Genomic DNA, 20,271 nt, shown 5'->3' on the forward strand with positions numbered 1-20,271 from the left:
TTGGGTTGGCAGGCCTGAGTTAGAAACACAATAGAATGGCAATGTGCGTATTTAAAAGCGATGTGTTTGAAAGATTATTGATTATAGCGTGACAGTTCTAGAATACCATTATACTTTGAGTGGTTTGTCTCACCCCATAAATATAACATTTTAAATAGAACTAAATGCTTACAATTTTTGTTATTACTTTGAGACAATCATTCAAAAACTAAAATGTTTGCGATTCCAATTGCTATTATATTTTATGAACAAATAAACTTCAAAACATAAAGTGAAATTCACAACTTGAAGTCAAATTAAAAAACAAAACATTCTTTCAATAATAGATGGACTAAATCTAAAATAATCTCACAGTAGACATAAAACTATTAGAGATGAGCAAATGATTGTTCATTATATTAACGTGTCATGTTTAATCAGATACAAAACATCTCTCTGTGCAAACAACTAGAGTAATAGTCCAGGGACTACAGCGAATACGACATGCAGTGTACAAGGTCTTCAAAGCCTAGCCTTAGGCCTAGCAAATATCATATTATATGGCATCTGTTAAAACAGCAATCATACATAAACATTGTATAAACAACAAACTTTGATTCACAATAGTGAGCACATTTGTATTAAGAATTCATACAAAAATAACAATTTATTAACGCATGCACCCAAAACCACTCGAGAATAGGCCCCTAAATCATGTTTTATGTCATGGCGTACGTAGTTTCAAGTAAACTAGGAGATCAGAAAATAGCCTAACAATATGTTCTGGTTGAGAATAAGCGACGATGCCATCTTTGAGGGGCTCCTCGCCACCCCTGTAGTCAATCTCATATTTTGAGAAAGGAAATGAAGCTAAGTCACCTGCAATAAAAAACACAAACATTATTTGTAGCTCCCATTGTAGTCTGATGTTTATAAAAGTGCAGAGATTTTTAACTTTAGTACAAAATAATAATACTCAAATGCGTAAAAGGGTCTACGATCAGCCAAACCATACGAATGACATGCATGCATTACCTTGATAAGAAGTTAGTGCATCCAAAGTGTCTTTATAGCTAACAATTCCACCACCAGCCATCTTAAGAATCGCATGACCTGCGCATGTGTCCCATCTATGCACAACATTTGACTCTATGGTTACGATATAGAGGTCAGCGAGGCCATTCACCACTGCCAATATTTTATTTCCTGCACCTGTGTCAGATAACATAATGCAATGTAGCCTAATGAGGAGAGATTATTATGACAACAAATTAGCATGACAGCATACCATTGCTTGCCAACTTTATCTAAGGTTATTGAGAAATGTCTAGATGTGGAAAATATTGTGTTGGCATGCGACTGTGATGAGTGACAATGCTTGGCATCATATTTAGTCATATCCTGGCAGAATCTGTAAAATAATATGCTGCCAGGACTGTTAAAGCTTTCTTGGCTGGTCCGAACTCTGATCAAAAGCGACTCTTTTCTGGACACAACTATGATTTAAAGGAAACTACGATTTAGAGGACATACGCTCAGTCAGTATGTCATCAGTTGCTGACCCGGTGCAGCGAGTGCCAGCCGTGCAAGCTTTGTTTACAAACCACCAACCTACTTATCGTAAGTCAGTACCCTAATCAGTTGAATAGTTATATACAACATGATGCACTATTAAATATAGAGGCTAGAGCTATCGATTTAAATGAAAATATTTTAAATTCATACGCTTTTCAATATTTGTTTTATTTAAGCTGCATCTACAGCAAACTTGACCAAAGATTTTAAAAAAATTAAAGGTTGACTTGCAACAAAATTCCCATTACAGTTATTTGGTATCAAAAGGTTCACCATGTCTTACTCGGCTGTGTTGTAGGTGCCAAATATGTGGAAATGTGATTACAAACTCTTAAAAGCTCAAAAATGAACAGCTAATCGCAGCCAGCCATCACGAAAACGCTGTAGGTTGGAATCCCTCTCCAAAACGGCTCAAATGGCACGTAGTTGAATACGATGCGCTTCTGTTTACACTTTCATGCAACCACATTCGTCGAAATTCTTTCACAAATACACTTCACGTAAAACGAAGTGTTTGCCATAAACTAGTGCTACGAAACGTTTTATAACGAGCCTTTTATTGGCCTTTCAGTTCGCGCCAAAACATCACGGGTCAAAACAATAACCAAAATGTTTGAGAACGTCATCAAAATAAAGATATTCTTAACTACGGCGTTTTTGTCATGGCTGCGATTAACTGTTCGTTTTTGAGCTTTTAAGAGCTTATAATCACATTTCCACATATTTTGCACCTACAACACAGCAGAGTAAGACATGGTGAACCTTTTGATAGCAAATAACTGTAATGTGAATTTTGTTGCGATGCAACCTTTAAAGTAGTATAACCAGACTCATTACCTGCGGCAATATAAAAACTTCAATGTAAACATTCACTGTCTAGTTACAGCTATAATTTCAGGCTAAATAAAAACAAAAAAATTAATAACGTAATAATAAAGACATAAGATTCGAATCAGTGATGCCTTGCAGATTATGTCACGTAATCATGTCTTTTAACTTTGAAAATCATTTTCAGCTGTGGGGTAAATGCATAATAACAGATGGATGACAACGTAATTAAACCATCCTAGAGCTTCGCAAATAAATTCAAATTACATTCTGGGATAGATGCACCTTCATGACAGTGACACGACATCCATAAACACTATCATAGAATGAGTCAAACACATGTTTACCACATCATAGATTGAGTCCCACGCATCAACTCCAAATGAGTAATATTCAAACTAAATACCTTTAGGTGAGATCAGTTGGTAGTTGGGGTTTTCTACTAGGAATGACATATGCTCTCCAGCACTGGTTGCTATTTTGAGTTTTTCCCGGGATGTGCTTGTATGCTTACAGGTGCTACTTGCATAGCCTAGGCCCGTCTCAGGTGACCTGTAGGCCCAGTAAATCTCATTTTCCCATCTAAAATGGACAGCAAAAGTAATGAAATTTTGAAGTTTTACACAAGGAATAAGCTTACTAAGCCTATAGGAATGTGAACGCTTGTAGAGAGAGAGAATTATTCATATTAGTTTAACACTGCCAGAGTTGTTCACTCATATAAAGTAGATATGCTACCAATAGATGCAACCATTAGATTTACCATTAATTAATTGCTGACTTGTTAACAGTTGAAAAAAGGTTCATAGCAAAACAAGGTCTCTCAGATAGTTTGAAAAACTTGCAACTTTGATTAACAAGTTGTTCTAAAAAACTGTTATCAACCGCAGTGACTTCCGACTTCAGATTCAATCACTTCAAGAAACAAGTTTATATAGCATATGCATATATAATATGCATATAATATACATATACAGTATATATAAGTACTGCATATATATAATATACATACATCTATATATATTTCTCAAAGTATGTCTGTCGTCTGTCTGTCATTCTGGCTATAGCTATTATTAGAATAGCTGTAGCTAGACAACAATGCTGATGCAACGTCATGGCCTACCACCATTAGAATCCTAGCACCTATTATCTAGCTTACTGGAATTACTAGCTTACTAGCTTAGAATTAGTAAGCTTACCAGCTTAAAAGCTGATTTTTAACACCCGGGGAGGGACTGCTAGTCTATATATATTTCTCAAAGTATGTTTTATGTCGTATTCTGGCTATAGCTATTAAACTCTTGGAATAAAGAATCCGTACCAAAGAAGATTTGATCTCGGAGCCTACCATTTGCCAGTACGACGCCCTACACAATAAGCCACAGAGATTGAGTTTTTCGCTTGCTGACATAAGTCGCTATATGAGAGCGCATACCCAATGGCTTTGCATACCACACAGGGTGATTGCGTCAGTAAGTGATTGTCATTAGTAAGCTAACTCAAATTATCCATTGGCAATGTGCCAGGCTAAAAGCAAGTAGCAGGAAATTCTCATTACTTCTCATTGTACACAAGCTGATTTTTAATATCCGGGCAACGCCAGGTAGCACAGCTAGTGCATAGATAATTTTGAACGACAATACTAGCATATTTATTATAGTTGATTTTGACAGTTATATATATGAAAAAAGATACACTCGAGGGCTGGATAACCAATTAAAAGCAGAAGCTTAAAGAACTATTTTGTCTGTCTCACCTACTTTTACTATCTGCCTTCTGTTTGTCAGCCATGCCACCAAATGGTCTGCTAACGACACCTGCCACAGGCAGACCATCCTTGTTGTAGGCGCCAATGAGTACGGTAACACAAGGCAGGCCTTTGTAACAGATACCACCGTCAGCAACTGTTTCTTTGCATGTGACATATTCTTTAGTCGAATCTGTGAGACAAAACACAGAAATGACTAGTCATTTGAATGATACGTCTGCAGCTGAGAATGTTAGAGAAATCAAAAGATTTCTTGCTATTTGAGTCATATGTTCATATGATCAACTTTAGCCTTTTTAACATGAAAAGTTTTTGCTTGATTTCTTAGCCATCTAACCGGAAAACTGCTTGTTGTTTCGGCTCACAAGAGTGAGTTACGAAGCAACTTCGACTCTAAGGTGTTCAATAAATATATATGATAAATATAATGATATAAATAATATATATGATAAACATAATAATATACCGTAAAACCTCTAATTAAACGCGACCTCCAATTGAGAGAGGAGTTGAAAAAATAGACAGCCACTCTTCAGTTGACCGCCACTTTGACATTACAGTAATACTTCAACTTACGAGTGCTCCAACGTACGAGAAACTTGAGATACGAGCCAGCTTTTAAGCAAGTTTTAGCACTAACATACGAGCCATGTTTGAGATACGAGCACGTGAGTCAGTTGCCAAGTATGCCGGAGGTGTTTTATGAGAACAGCATCACTCTGTATTTTTCAACGGCTCAGGTTATACTTTTGTACTGTGTTTTTTGTGTGCGATTTTCAGTGCAGAATTATGTGAATTAAAAGTACCCTGCGTTGATCAAAAGTTTGCCAGTAAAATGAAAGATAATGCAAAGAAAAAGCGAATCATAACAGTTGATATTAAACGGAAAATTATTGAAAAATATGCAAAATGTGTATGCGTGATTGAGCTAGCTCAGCAATATGACAGAAATACATCCACAATTATCAAACCGAAGGATTATATTCAGGGCATTTAGTTCGCAAAAGGACTGGCCATAGTTTCTAAACAGCGCAGCGATCTTCACGACCGTTGATGGAGAGACTGCTCAGGCATTGGATAAACAATTGGCCGGTGACAGCGTAACTGAAACGATGCTATATGAAAAGGCCGGTACTATCTCGCAAAACTATAAAAATAGACATTCGGACAAGTTGGCTAGTGGTCGTGCATTAACCTTTTGTGACAACACCTGCGTTCGTCCTAATCGCAACATGTTGAAAGCGTGACAAAGGCAAACGTCTTTAGATAGGATTATCTTAAAACGGCCGGCTAGTCGTGAATGCGAAACAAAGGAAAAATTAGCTAACCAGCGAGAAACTTCAAACGCCGAAGAAATTTTAATTACGTTAAGTTAAAAATGAAAGTTTGCTTTTAGGTTTGCTTCTACGTTTGTCTTTAGAGACATTGATAAAATCCAAATTTATCAAAGTCAACTGTTGTAATGAAGGATAGCTTATATCTCCCTCAGGCAAATGCTAGCGTTAGCTGCTATTGTATGTATTTAATTTTACATTTTAATTAATCACATTTCCTTGCATTATTTTTTTATTGTTGCTTTTTGAAAGCATTTGGTAAATTAGGACAATAACCAACATGTTCTTTCTGTTACAATATCTTGTTTTGAGTGTTTTATTTGCATTTTTTAGAGAATGGAAACCAATCAATAAATATTTAATGGTTCTATATATAAATAAATTGCACCAACATGCGAGTGAATTAACTTACGAGCTCAGTCTCGGAACGCATTAAGCTCGTAAGTCGAAGTATGACTGTATTTGATCTTTATGAACCCATAATATCAACTGATCAGGAGAAAAGTGTCCAAAAAATTGTATTATTAATAAATCGTTTTTATCAATAACAATTAATTTTCTCATTGTCTAATTCCAAAGCTTTTGGTTTTTTTGTTAATACTTTGAAAGCAACAACACAGAAATAGTCAATAACGGTCTCAGGCTAGTAGTAGTTCACTGTTTAACGCGGTCTTTCTACTTCAAAGTAGCCTACATATATAAAAAAAAACACTAGAGAAATAATTACTGCCTCAGGCTAATAGTGGTTCCTTGTTTAACGCGGTCCTAATACTTCGAAGTACATGTACATTTATAAAACGGTTCAACTATACAATGGTAGATGGAAATTTGAAAGCAATGCCATAGAAATAACTACTAACTGTCTCAGGCTAATAGTAATTCCTTGTTTAACGCATCCTAATACTTCGAAGGACATTCATATAAAAACCGGCTTGCAAGTTTTGGCCCAAAGGTTACGTTTACCGAGCAAACTTTTACGCATTGCATCAGTGCTGAATACAGCGCATGAAAATTTTGCACTGCTAAAAAATTGTTTGGACGCTAATATCGACTAGTTCAGCAGTGAACAAGAAAAGTTGAGGCCAGAATATATTGTGGAAGGTATTGGACAACTAGATGCAACAATCAGAACGCAGCTATCCGAGCAAACAATGGAAATATTTTTGTTTTAAAAACGTTAATGTTTGTTTTTGGATGTAATATACCGGTAAGTATGGTTCGTGTATGTCACTTGTACATGAATATATATTTGTATCATTTGATAGATTATTATTGCATAAATTATAAATATGCGGATTCATAGCATGTTATTTAATAGCATCCTTGCGAATATCTTAACACGGCTTACAATGGATCGATGCTCGTAACTCCCCTTCTATTGCACATAAAAAGGTAGTTTTGGCTAAAAACTGTAGCAAACATATCAGTGAGTGCGATGAGCTTTCATTCAAAAATGTTAAGTATAGATATAAAATAAAAATATGTCTTCAAAGTTAAAATGAAATAAAAATTGAAAATGCAACCAAACTACAAAGAAGGACACAGGCTATAATATCATCGCAGGTAAATTGCAAGCAATAGATAACAACTGGTAGAGATATTTCTCGATTATATCATGTTTCTCGATGCACATTCATTTATCAAGAGATCTTTGACAAGTTTGGGGTAGGATAGCACAGTTATTGCATGCAGAAGGTTTAATATCGCTCCACCGGATAAAGAGGGCAAAATATAGGCGACATTCGCTTCACCAGAAATAGGGCTAAATTTATCTTCCGAAAATTCTGACGAGCCATTCGAAACATAGACCGCCAGCCTCTATTTGAATGCCGCTTCCAATTGGTAGCCACCAAAGAGGAAGGGTAAAACAATAGAGCGCCATGGCATTCAATTCGAGGTTTTACAGTAAATAATATATATGATAAATATAATTAATGATATAAATAATATATATGATAAACATAATGATATAAATAATATATATGATGAACAAAATTATGTAAATAATATATATGATAAACATCATATAAACAATCCCACGACCAAATGAGCGGAGCGAAGTTTGAGAGTTTTTATGATAAATGCATGTGCATACAACTTACGAAAATTATTCATCAACAACGTCGCAAACCCTTGTTTCGAAATCTCATCAACAAATTTAACCATCGTTTTGTAGAGTCGTCAAAGTATAATAACGATACAAAACACATATAAGCCTATTTAAATATGTTACTATGTCTTTGTAAATTGTCGACAGTCTCTTAAAACTTACCCATCTGATCGGATTATACACAAATAGACAGATTAATCTGACCGAAAACCGTCACAAAACGCTTGAAAAGCTTGGTTTAATAAAAGTTAAGACCGGCAAACGAAACGCCGAGTAACAGAGAATAGAACCATTAAGTCGTGCGCATTTCACGAAAAAATAACATGCACATTTCACCAGTCTATAGCATTGTCGAATTGCCGACGGTTTCTGTAATTAACGTAAGAGTACTGAAATCGTTTCTTTTTTGCTGATTTCAAAGTAACTGACATTTTGGAAACTTTTGAGTACTTTGGTATTCTAACTGACATTGGAACAGCAAGAGAGGTTTACCACAAATAACCTTTACTAGTAAGAACCAAAGAATGAAACAGAAATATGGTTTTGAACCAAATCCATTCCGATGCCCGCCTCAGCAACTATTTTGGGAAGTTTTCTTTTTAAAATCGAAATCTGTAGACATTCTCGCTTACGCGATGAATACGTGTGAAAACTATGGGAATCGATGACTGCTGAATGTTCTCTGAAGTTAACACGACCCACCATAATCCTTGTTGACAGACCGATTGCTATGAACTGTCTTGAACTTGCTAAGCGGACCAACCTCAGGCACACACACTAAGTTGACAACACTGAGCGCTATAACACACACTATAATTAATTGGAAAGCTTGTCTAATAGACCTATACAAAATACATCCACAGTGTACAATCACCACAATCACCGCAGAATGTGGTAAACCATTTATTAGTGTGATTACTTGGAGCAAGCTGCTACAACGACCTATGTGCCTAATTAATCTCAGTGGAGGAGAGGTACAAACCGATAGGGTCTATCCATATGCTGATGTCGGCAAGGTTTAATGATCCCTTGCAGTGCTCTAGCTCGGCTCTCACACTATCTGGTACATCCAATCGAGAGTGTATGATAGATGATAGCTTACTTACTGTTTCTGAGTTATCAGGCAATGCTTTGGCTAGAACAAAGACACAACCCTCTAGTTTAGTAACATCACAAATCTCTAGTATTATATATATAACTATTTCTCAAAATTTGTATGTGTGTGTATGTGTGTGTAAGTGTGTGTATGTCCGGCTATAGCTGTTAAAAGCAAAAGCTTGGATATTCAAATTCCACATTATGATAGATTTAAACTCACCAAGATTGCAGTTTTAAATCCATGCGCTCTACCACTGAGCTATACAAGGCGTGTTGATCAAAGGTGATAACATATACTGTATAGCGTATGCACACGTATAATAATAAAGTATTATTTGAAACTATGAATTTTATTAACTCTATGAAGCACGATGCTTTTTCGTGTTTTCTTGAAATTTTATTTTCGGTTTTTTGTAAGGTTCAATTGCTAAATCCGCGGTCAGAGCTATTTTTTTTCACGCAGACGATTGTATTATCTCGGTGGGAAGAGCCTCGACATTCTCTCTCTGTTCGGTCAGACAAAGACAGTACGATATCTCATTTTTACATTTGTACCAGTATCGAGAGGTACCAGTATCGGTCGTATTCAAAGTTTTGATGGATAGCTTCTGGTGGAACAGTAACCTTTTTTTATACACACACACACACTTCTATGCAAGAATAGTTATTATTAAGTCAACACATTCAGGAGTTTTATTTTGTTTTCTCCGTTCGTATTAATTGTATCATTACCGAATCATCTTTTATTGTAATCGTACCAAAGACTTAATATAGCTATTACTTGCCAATTATTGCACATTTAAATCTAAACTCTTTTACAGCTGTTTTTATTTTTTTTTATTTTTTGACAATTTTCTCATGATGTGAAGTTTGAAAGTTACAGTTGTTTGATAATATTTCAAAGCCTTTACAGTTGTTTTTATTTTCTCTCTTAATTTATTTAAACTAAAGCAAACACTCTTCTCATGTTATGAAGTTTGAAAGTTAGAATGGCAAATGTTGTTATACGTTAAATACAAATAAATTTTCTGTCCAGACTTTTTTATTACCCGGGTAGTACAGCTAGTAAATGTATATGTATATATACTAGGTGTAAATTTGGTAAGAAATTTATTAAAATTTGACTAAGCAAAAAATTACTAAAAGTTTCATATTGCACAAAAGGTGTGTAACACTCATCAGATAAAATGCTTAGGATAAATCTAAGCATTTTATCTGATGAGTGTTACACACCTTTTGTGTAATATGAAACTTTTAGTAATTTTTTGCTTAGTCAAACTTTAATAAATTTCTTACCAAATTTATAGTAAGCTCTACTTTAGTATCGAGCACTTTATGCTGACTTTTAGGCTATACTTTATTGTATACTAGGTGTATATACTAGCTGAATATGTTGAATTAATAATAACGATGCTTGCATAGAAGTGGGTGTGTATGAAAAAGGTTACTGTTCTACCAGAAGCTATCCATCAAAACTTTGAACATGACGATAGTGGTACCTCTCGATACTGGTACAAATGTAAAAATGAGATATCGTACTGTTTTTGTCTGAGAGGGAATGTCGAGGCGTTTCCTATGGAGATAATACAATTGTCAGCTTGAAAAGAATTGGCCTTGACCGTAGATACAGCAATTAAACCTTACGAAAAACCGAAAATAGAATTCAAGAAAACACGACAAAGCATTGTGTTTCACAGAGTTAATAGAATTCATACAGTTTCAAATAATGCATCATTTAGTGTGTGCATACGCTATACTGTATATGATAGTGCCTCTGATCAATACGCCTTGTATACCTCAGTGGTAGAGCGCATGGATTTAAAACTTGGGGTTGCAATCTCAGTGATTTCAAACCATAGATATATAAACCTATGTAAGGTTTATATATCTATATAAGGTTTATATATCTATGTTTCAAACCTATCATAATGTGGAATTTTAAATTCCAATATTTCAATAGCTATAGCCGGACATTCACAGACACACAAACTTTGAGAAATATATATACGTGTATATAGATATATATTATGTGTTTGTGCATGTTCGCGAGTGCGTCTAAATTCAAAAATGTTTGACATGGCTATGGCAGCTATACTACATAAAAGAATACTAATACACAGACAGCACAACCATTGTGTTTCACCAATTATTGACTGAACATAAAAGAAAGAAAACTTGGATGGTTTGCCCAACGTAGTAACCTTGTCACAGTCATAAGTTTTATGAAAACAATGGCAGCGGAAATAAGGGTAAACAGAGCTAGAATTCAAACTATGGTAGTAGAGATAAGGGTTAACTGAGTCAGAATTCAAACTATGGTAGTAGCGATGAGGGTAAACTGAGTCAGAACTCAAACTATGGTAGAAGAGATGAGGGTAAACTGAATCAGAATTCAAGCTATGGTAGTAAAGATGAGGGTAAACTGAATCAGAATTCAAACTATGGTAGTAAAGATGAAGGTTAACTAAGTCAGAATTCAAACTATGGTAGAAGAGATGAGGGTAAACTAAGTCAGAATTCAAGCTATGGTAGTAAAGATGAGGGTAAACTGAATCAGAATTCAAACTAGGGTAGTAGAGATGAGGGTAAACAGAGTCAGAACTCAAACTATGGTAGTAAAGATGAGGGTAAACTGAGTCAGAACTCAAACTATGGTAGAAGAGATGAGGGTAAACTAAGTCAGAATTCAAGCTATGGTAGTAAAGATGAGGGTAAACTGAATCAGAATTCAAACTATGGTAGTAAAGATGAGGGTAAACAGAGTCAGAACTCAAACTATGGTAGTAAAGATGAGGGTTAACTAAGTCAGAATTCAAACAATGGTAGTAGCGATGAGAGTAAACTGAATCAGAACTCAAACTATGGTAGAAGAGATGAGGGTAAACTGAATCAGAACTCAAACTATGGTAGAAGAGATGAGGGTAAATTAGGTTAGAATTCAAACTATAGAAGTGAAATTGAGGGCAAATTAGGTTACAATTCAAAATAGTTTTGGAACAAACACTTTAAAATAAAATATGAAAAGAAATTTAGCGCGATCCGCAAAAAGTACTAAAATGATTATATGACATGTACTTCCCAGATTAAATGCTAATCAAACAAGAACCAGATAAGCAACTAACGTAAAAATCTTTTTTGAACACCTATTTGGTGCTCTATTTTTCAACCTTTTCTTTAGTGGCGCTTTATTAGAGGTGACGTTCAAATAAAGAGTGGCGTTGTATTTTTCAAATGCCTTATCAGAAAGTTGAGAAGATTAATTTAACCCTTTCATGGGCGCATCAAATGTGGCCTATATTTTGCACTTTCCGCCATCAAGCGTTGCAAAATTAACGCTTTTGAAGCAAGAAACCTGCTTATTTACCCAAACTTACAATTTTTTTTTAATATATACAGATGAGAAAGCTGATACATGTCTCAACGAGTTGATATTTATTGCTTCTAACTAATTAACGATAATCTTATAGCCTGCGTTGCCACTTGTTGGAGCATTTAGGTTTTTTATTTTATTTCAAATTTGAAGGTATACTTTCATTTGATGACTATTATATTTAACAAGGTTGCATAAAAGCTCATTGCATTCATCGATATGTTTGTTACAGCTTGAAGCCAAAACTAGCTTTTTATGTGCAATAGAACTGGAGTCACAAGCGTCGATCCATTGTGAGGTGACTTCAAATTTCCGCAATCGTGCTATTAAATAATATGCTATAAATACGCAAATTTACAAATTTTATAATAATAATAATCTATCAAATGCTACAAACATATATTCAAGAACAAGTGACATAAACAAACCCTAATTATAATATGTGCAGCAAAAAATTAACATTTAAAAACAAATATTAATATTTTTAACTCTTTCGCGGGCAGAGCTACGTTTTTGTCGCTTCGCGATACGGCTGCTAATGGACAGAGCAAAATTTTTGTCATTTCGGTAACGTATTTTATTATTGCAGTTTCTGGTTAGCTAAATGCCATTTTTTGTTTACTTTTTTTACCAATGGCAAGCTACGATATGGCAGCTTCGGTTAGCCTCAAAAATTGATTTTAAATTTGAAAAAAAAATGATCGTTTTTAGCAGTGATGAATAAATCAAATTTCGAAAATTAGAAACTTGTTCTAAATAATTTATCAACTTTTGTTCTTCTTGGTTCGGTTTTAGCTTTTATTTACCGAATTTTTCAAAGTTTGAATTTAGTTTACTGTCATGGCGACTTCTAAAAGAATTTCCCAAGATTATTCTAATAAAGCATGGACTAGTACCGAAATTACTAAGAGATTCAGAGCTGACAGAGACTTTTTAGATTTAGTAGCAAGAGATGACAGTGAATCAGGTTGGATTGTGATTGGAATGACTTTACATCTGGAAGTGACAGTGATGAAGAGGCTGGTAGCAGTAATGATGAGGATGTAAGTAGGAGTGATGCCAGTGCCTGGATGATTATAACCAACATGAACAGAGATAAATCTCCTACAATTCAGCAGTTTGTAGCAGTGACAGGCCCAGTATTTACTTCAGTAGATGCTCAGCCAGTAGGGTATTTTGAAAAGTTTTTTGAGCCTGTCAATCCAGGAGGTACGTCTTTGTGGGAGCTCTTTGTTACAGAGACTAACAAGTACTACAAGTACTACTTGAAAAGGAGAAATGTCAAGGAGAATGCCTTTGTAAAGGAGAATGCTTTTGAAAATATCATTCGTAAATAGACAATTATTATGAAAAGCATATATTTTATGTTATACATTTTTATTCGTTTATAATATATATACATGTATATGCCAATGGACATATACATGTATATGTATATGTATGCACCTTTAAACATAGATATATGCACATAATAACACACAGAAAAGTGTATGAACCTTTTAAAAAAAGTTGATTTTTCGGAAAATTAATTCGCCCATGGGGGTCTGATTTAGTTTTGAAAATTCGCCCGCGAAAGGGTTAAAACAAAAATATTAGCATTGTTTGCTCGGCCAGTTGCGTTCTGATTGTTGCATTGTATGAAATCTTATCATATTTTTCTGTCTGTTCAATACCTTTCAGTATCTTGTGACCTCAACTCCTCTTCTGCATAGCTGAGATAGTCGATGTTAGCGTCCAAAACCACTTTTTAGCAGAGCAAAACTTTTTACAAGATGCCATTTTGAATAGAAACTTCGAGGGCAAATAAAGAGAAACCGGGTGTAATCAAAATAGCCTTAAAATTTTAGCCTCAAAATAGGACATAGCACATTTTTCACCGTGAAAAAGTGCTATGCGAAAACTTTTTCCAATATAGGCTACATGTACATCCAAGCATCAAGACCATATTACAAAAAGAACTGCTACTAGCCTGATGTTGGTGCTGTAATCAAAGCTTTTAAAGAAAAAACCTAACGACCTGAAGTTGGAAAATGGACTTCGATAAGAATACAAACAAGGAACGAATTAATTGTTATTTATGTAACCGAGTCATTATTACTACGGTTTTGTGGACTTTTTTCTACTGATCATTTGCTATTATGGATTCGTGAAGATTAAGAATGTCAAATAGTATCGGTCAAACAGGAGTGACTTTTAATTAAAGGATGGTGCTCTATTTTTTCAACCCTTCTTATATAGTGGCTGTCAAATAGAAGTGGCGATCACACAAAGGTGGTGTTCGATTAGAGGTTTTACGGTATGCCCATTTTCCTGTTTCTCAAGGCAGAAAAGCAATATGCTGACAATCAACTGAGTGAAAACATAGAAAAGTGCACTTTAATAAGTGTTTTTGTTTAACAAAGATACTTTCTAGAAAGAATTTTGTAAAAAATGGCTATATAACAAAATTACAGAGAGCTGTTTGCAATAGATTTTTTCAAATAAATAGTTTTGTGAAACTGAATTTTTTTTACCAATCCAGCTCACCTAACATTCTAGCAGTAGCTTCCTTTTCACTATTAATCTGAACACGCACATTGGAAGAATCATCTGATTGGAATGTGCCATTTTCTTCACCACGGATCCTCCTTATTTCTGGAAACTGTAAATAAAATGCTGTTAGGCAGGATTTAAAAGAGCAACTTTAAAAACTTTGATAATTTTATAGTAACTTTACCATTACTAAAAAACAATCCCAAAAAAAGAATATCTTTTGATTCAGTAACAAAGGCTGACTTGCACTTTGTGGACTACAATAAATACCAACCAGGTGCTGAAGATCTGTGTCGATGACAGACTGACATAAAACATCGGCGAGAGTTTTAAAATCTGTGCTAGAAGAATGCGATTCCCATAAATCTTTATTCTCGGTAGCGATAGGATTAGCGCCATCTGCTGTGAGGTAAGCTAAACGGATTATCCTAGAAATCTGTGCAGCCTTTTCTGATGTGATTATTAGACCTTCCAGAAATGTTAGAAAGTTCGTCATAGTCAGCTATAGTATCTCTGAAGCACAAATGTACCATAACTCGTAAACTCGTACATCGACTCTAACGGTTTTAATCACCCTCATGCCACTATAAACCAACGGCATGGCTATAAATCAGAGATGGATGTCAACAGTGGAAACAAATAAGCTATATTGATAAACTAATTAAATATACTTTGAGCATGACAGCAGCCTTTGAAGTACCTCTAGCCGTCTAGCGGCTGATGACATAGCTGCCAATATTATAAAAATGATTAGTAATTTAAAAGCTAGGAAAATGTCATCACTGATGCCAAAGAAAACGGCAACCTTATCATTGACATGGAACAAATACATCAGCAGTATAAAGTAATATACTAATCATTTAGAAATAAAAATGAGGCAAAGATTATTGACGAATCCGATTCACAAATATTTCCAAGTAACTGTCATTTACTAATCCTTAAGAAAATATTTGACGCAAAGTTGTAGATGAATGTTTATATCTTAGCTATTACAACGGTAAACAAGAAACCTATAACTAGATTAAATCGAAACAACTTGAATGCGTATTTGTAGATAGCCCTAGTAACACGCCAATCTTGTTCCAGTCGTGTGACACACTTGGAGCAATTGTGGATTATACAGTTATACATGCTGCAATTTTGAGTTCTTCAGAGGCATTTGAAATTTACTTTTTCCATGGGAAACTAGGGATGGCCAACATTCTTAATTATGGATTTATTACATCTATTTTTCCATTCACTTCTACATGTATATGGAAACATTTAAACCCTTGTTAATCATGATACTATGTGTTTTTTGAGAAAAGTTGCAAATCGAGATTGTTTTTGGTGCTTATAATTTACTAGTGTGTAAACTGTTAAATTGGTTGACTTACTTATGAAGCAATAAACTGCTGAACCATGTACAGCCAACAGAAGATCATCTCTGAACTGTGAGTCATGTACAGAAATAAAGCAATGACAAAAATATGAGAGCTACAGAAATTACGGTTAAAGCAGGCAAATCCGGTAGATATGTTTGAGCGTTCTGTTATAAGCTTTAAATACATATGTTATTATACTCATGCAAAGATTATTCTGAGCCTAAATGTAAATCAGGTTGCTCAGCATCGCTGCAGTTTACAACACTAGATTTTTCAATAACTAGCAACCACCAGACTTGTAAAAGCAAATCAGATTTCGGATTAATCAATGTCATCAAACCACTTGTTACCAAAGAGATAATCGCTGCTCCTAATCAGTGAAATATTATATGACTGAAGTAGGACTTCAATTTCTATTCTAAGCACATTTTTAACGAGTGGTCACGCGGTGAATGAAGTAAAGTTTTAGATGCCAAAAAATGTAAATTTAGAAACGAGCCGCTATTACGAACAAAAAGATTGAAACTGATAAACTTGGGTCACTTTTAACTTACTTTTGTGAGACACAACTGAATCTTGAGTTAGACTGGATTAGGTACTACTAATCAAAGCAGTTACTGCTTTACTTTTTTTCTTCTCCCCTGCAGTTTAGTTTTAAAAAAAGTCCGGTGTGATATAATTTTACGTGTCACAAAATTAAATTAGATATATTATCATTTCCTGGTAGCCGCTTAACATGACCAGTAAGTTTTCAAGTCTAGGAACCTCTTTCAATTGATGTCCTTCCAAACTATCCCATTTTTACAGCTCTTTCCTAGTAGCAATATTACGCCTTTGAAATACACTGGCCATTTTCTTTTCAGACTACAATCAACATAGCGTTGTTACACACAGTGCAGTGTAAATTTTCAAAACAGGTACTCAAAACCGGTAAGCTGTGTGATACAATTGTATCTATGGCTTTATTATATTTTTTGTTTTTATGACTATATGTAGTCAATTTTACAAATAAAAGTATTATTGGCCTAGAAACCTCAATCACTGGTAATAGTTGAAAAATGCTGATTTTGGTTCAACAAACTTATAGCAATTTAATTGAAACAACTTAGCCGGTTTGTAGCTGAACTGTAGTATGGGGAGTCATACTGTTATACTATGGCACACAAATACCTTTTTATATCTACTAATTCTTGATGAATACATCGATCAAAAGTAGAGCTAGCATTTATGTATGCAGTATCGGCTTTTACATGGCTTACGCTAGCACACTCATAGTCTGGTCTGCAATTGATCACCTGAAGTATCTACTCAGTCTGCGATCAGGTGTAGTTACTCGAGTCTATAGTACCAACAATTGCACGAGGTGTATTGGTATACTCAGAATCTACCATTTGCTGTGGTCACATGAAACTGAATAATTGACTCTTGCACATATAAACTCGGTATGCAATTGGCTATGGTTACTTCCAGTCTGTACTAGTACTGTACTTTTCGAACTATTAACCGCACCTTTATATAAGCCGCATCTGCTTTATTTTCAAAAACGATAATAAAAAAATACATAGGTCGCACCTTTGTATAGGCCGCCGAATTTAGGATGGTGATTTTTAACACGGCGGCAACTTTGCTGTCGTGTTTCATATTAGGCACTGTTTCATATTAACCGACATTTTTTAACCCAGTGCCTAATGGAACAGTACCGTCAGGCATTGTTCCATTTTTTTTTACCGCTAGAGGCGCATCAACCGGAGATTCCGGTTGAAGCGCCCGGGCGGCGAAAGAAAAAACCACAAAATAGTCGCACCCTTATATAAGCCGCATGGCTAAAAACATAAAAATGTAGCGGCTAATAGTCCGAAAAGTATGGTAGTTCTTGTAAAGGTTATGATGGTATACTCATAATGTTCTATTGACTGTGATCACTTGAGACTAGATTATAGAACTGAATGGAAACTGCCAATGAAAGAATACTCTTACAAAAAGTGATAGTCTTACAAAAGGAATATTATGAAATTATGAGTCAGAACAACAAGCTATAGTCCACTCTCCCTTAGATTAGAAAGTCCTTGCACATTGCTATCAAGGTTGCCAAGAAACATGACACGCTTGTACAAGGGCATTTCGCAACATGCCTGAAGGACGGTCTTAGATGGAAGCGAGTGTCACTTTTCCTATGGGACTAAAAGCCTTTGGTGAGACTTCTATGGAGATCTAACTCTTTGACATTAAAAATTCTCACGGTTTTCAAGTCACAGAGACCATTTGTCTTATAAGAACACTATATGCATTATAGCATCACAGCTGGTATTAAAAAATTAAAAAAAGGTAGTATTTATAGATACGCGGGTGAGTAAACAGAGTTCCTAGACTTGGAAACTTACTGGTCATGTTCAGAGGCTACCAAAAAATGATAATATATCTAAATTTTTTATATAACTAAAGGCCTTCTCTGTGAACAAACTGCAGGGGAAAAGAGAAAATGTAAAGCAGCAACTGCTTTGATTAATCGTACCTAGTCTAGTCAAACTCAAGTATCAGTTGTGTCTCACAAAAACAAGTTAAAAGTGACCCTAGTTTCTTAGTTTCAATCTCTTTGTTTTTTGTAATAGCGACTCGTTTCTAAATTAAAATTTTTTAGGGGTCAAAAACTTTTTTTCATTTTTAAAAAGTGTAACCACTTTTTAAAAATAAGCAGATACACAAAAAGTATTACCAGCGTAAGCAAAAGAAATAAACTTTAAAATGGTTGAATAACCGTATATTTGTAAATAAAACCTGATTGAATGATCTATCTGTATCGTTTTTGTTTTTTATGTCACTTGTATGTAACCAGATATAGCCGTGAGACTTTACATACATTTTCTCTTAAATAGTCTTTTATGTTATTTTGTGTATATAAAGCTTGTATATTTTGGGCAGCCTGCTCATTATTTGTTTGTTTTATTGACTGCCGGGCTAGTAAGAAATTTATAATTGGCTGCGCTGTCAACTTATGGAAATATATTTATATATTGAATACTTAGGAAGCCAAGGCGAGAAACTTGGCGGTCTCCACCAAGGTCACAATCACTAATCCATCAAACCCAGTTCAGATCAAGGGATTGAGTTTGATTTTGATTGCATTGAGTTTGATTCTAACAAATGGGGAATAAATTCACCAATTGGCTTTTAATTGATCATTACTGAAGAATTTATTATAAAACACTAGTTACAACTGTTCCATTTTTATGAACATAAAGCACAGGACATCATCTTAAAGCTGCAGCCAATCATAATTTTACAGATTGAAAAGTAGAATTGGCGAGTTTGTAACATGGAGCAATGTTTAAGTGATATCAGAATGGTGATCCACAGCCGCATTCACAGACACAAATCCAGATAGACAAGCATTTGGCAAGAAAGTAGTTACATTATAACATTTTTGTATCATTTGAATAACCCAGTCGCTTGGAGCCAAGCGGAGTTTGACGTCCTCTGTTTAAAGTTTAAGCGCTATTGCTTTATGGGTTACTAGCTCACTTTAAGAGCTTTTGTGATGAACAAGCAAAGGTAAACAGGAGAAGTCCTCTGTCTAAACCAACTGGTCTTGTTTTCTGTTTAAGCCAGTAAAGCTACTTGTCAGACTAAGCAAGGCTTAGCAAGTCTAAGGCAAGACTTTGATTCATGTCAGCTAAACCAGTATCTGGTACAACAACCTAGCGTGATTATCTCTTTTTGTTTTCCCACATTATCTGTTAGGAAACAGGTTTCACTGGTACATCCAAACAGATTTTACCCAAATTCTCTTCACTCATAGATACGAACAAAACAGTACGTTCTTAATTGTCAACAAATTTTACCATAGCTTAAAAGGATGTCAAAGAATACTATCAGCAGGAACTTTGTTGCCATATACATGTATTTCTATTAATATCATCAGCTTGGTCTTCCAATTTCACTGTCCCAATTCAACTCGGGAGTCCGGTAATTGGGTATCATTTCAGTTAATACCCACAAGGGTCTAAAAAGAGCACTTCACGTATTTACAAACTCAAAGCATAGCACGCCGTGTAATACTTCCTGATTTATATGTGAAAAGTCACCGGTTAACTAACCAACGTGTAGCAAAACATAACAAGAATTATCAGTATGCATAACACCAGAATATGTACTTTTCAGTTAACTTGTAAACATTACGGCGTAAAATTAATACAAAACACACCGACTATGCCGTGTAAACTAGTAAGCTTCGTAGATTGCCTATAGAGTTTCAAGGGTAGACAACGAACCAAAACGAAACCGGAAACACAATATTCTACGTCATCTTAACATCC

At 34.9% G+C, this 20,271-nt stretch overlaps 1 protein-coding gene across 2 annotated transcripts; it reads right to left on the minus strand.

The window, feature by feature from the left end:
* Positions 1–222: 222 nt before the first annotated feature.
* Positions 223–20,199, minus strand: LOC137387439 (inositol polyphosphate 1-phosphatase-like). 2 transcript variants are annotated; one of them, XM_068073866.1, is made up of 8 exons: positions 20,160–20,199; positions 14,869–15,107; positions 14,589–14,703; positions 8,577–8,729; positions 4,139–4,322; positions 2,789–2,964; positions 1,015–1,191; positions 223–858 (listed from the first exon to the last, which is right to left on the minus strand). In XM_068073866.1, exons 2-8 carry the CDS (start codon positions 15,088–15,090, stop codon positions 704–706), a joined length of 1,182 nt encoding a protein of 393 aa, XP_067929967.1. In that variant the 5' UTR covers positions 15,091–15,107; positions 20,160–20,199; the 3' UTR covers positions 223–703. The 2 variants fall into 2 exon arrangements, with proteins under 2 accessions (XP_067929967.1, XP_067929966.1); XM_068073865.1 differs by lacking the exon at positions 20,160–20,199 and having other exon boundaries at positions 14,869–15,129.
* Positions 20,200–20,271: the final 72 nt, after the last annotated feature.

This window comes from Watersipora subatra, chromosome 2 (assembly GCF_963576615.1).
Source record: "Watersipora subatra chromosome 2, tzWatSuba1.1, whole genome shotgun sequence".
Classification (NCBI taxonomy): Eukaryota; Metazoa; Bryozoa; class Gymnolaemata; order Cheilostomatida; family Watersiporidae; genus Watersipora; species Watersipora subatra.

Coding starts and splice junctions, on each gene's coding strand:
- LOC137387439 (XM_068073866.1), bottom strand. CDS start 15,090: ATGACGAACTTTCTAACATTTCTGGAAGGTCTAATAATCACATCAGAA. Junction 4,323..8,576: donor CATATGGATAGACCCTATCG/GTTTGTACCTCT, acceptor TTTGTCTCACAG/ATTCGACTAAAGAATATGTC. Junction 859..1,014: donor TGCACTAACTTCTTATCAAG/GTAATGCATGCA, acceptor TTTTTATTGCAG/GTGACTTAGCTTCATTTCCT.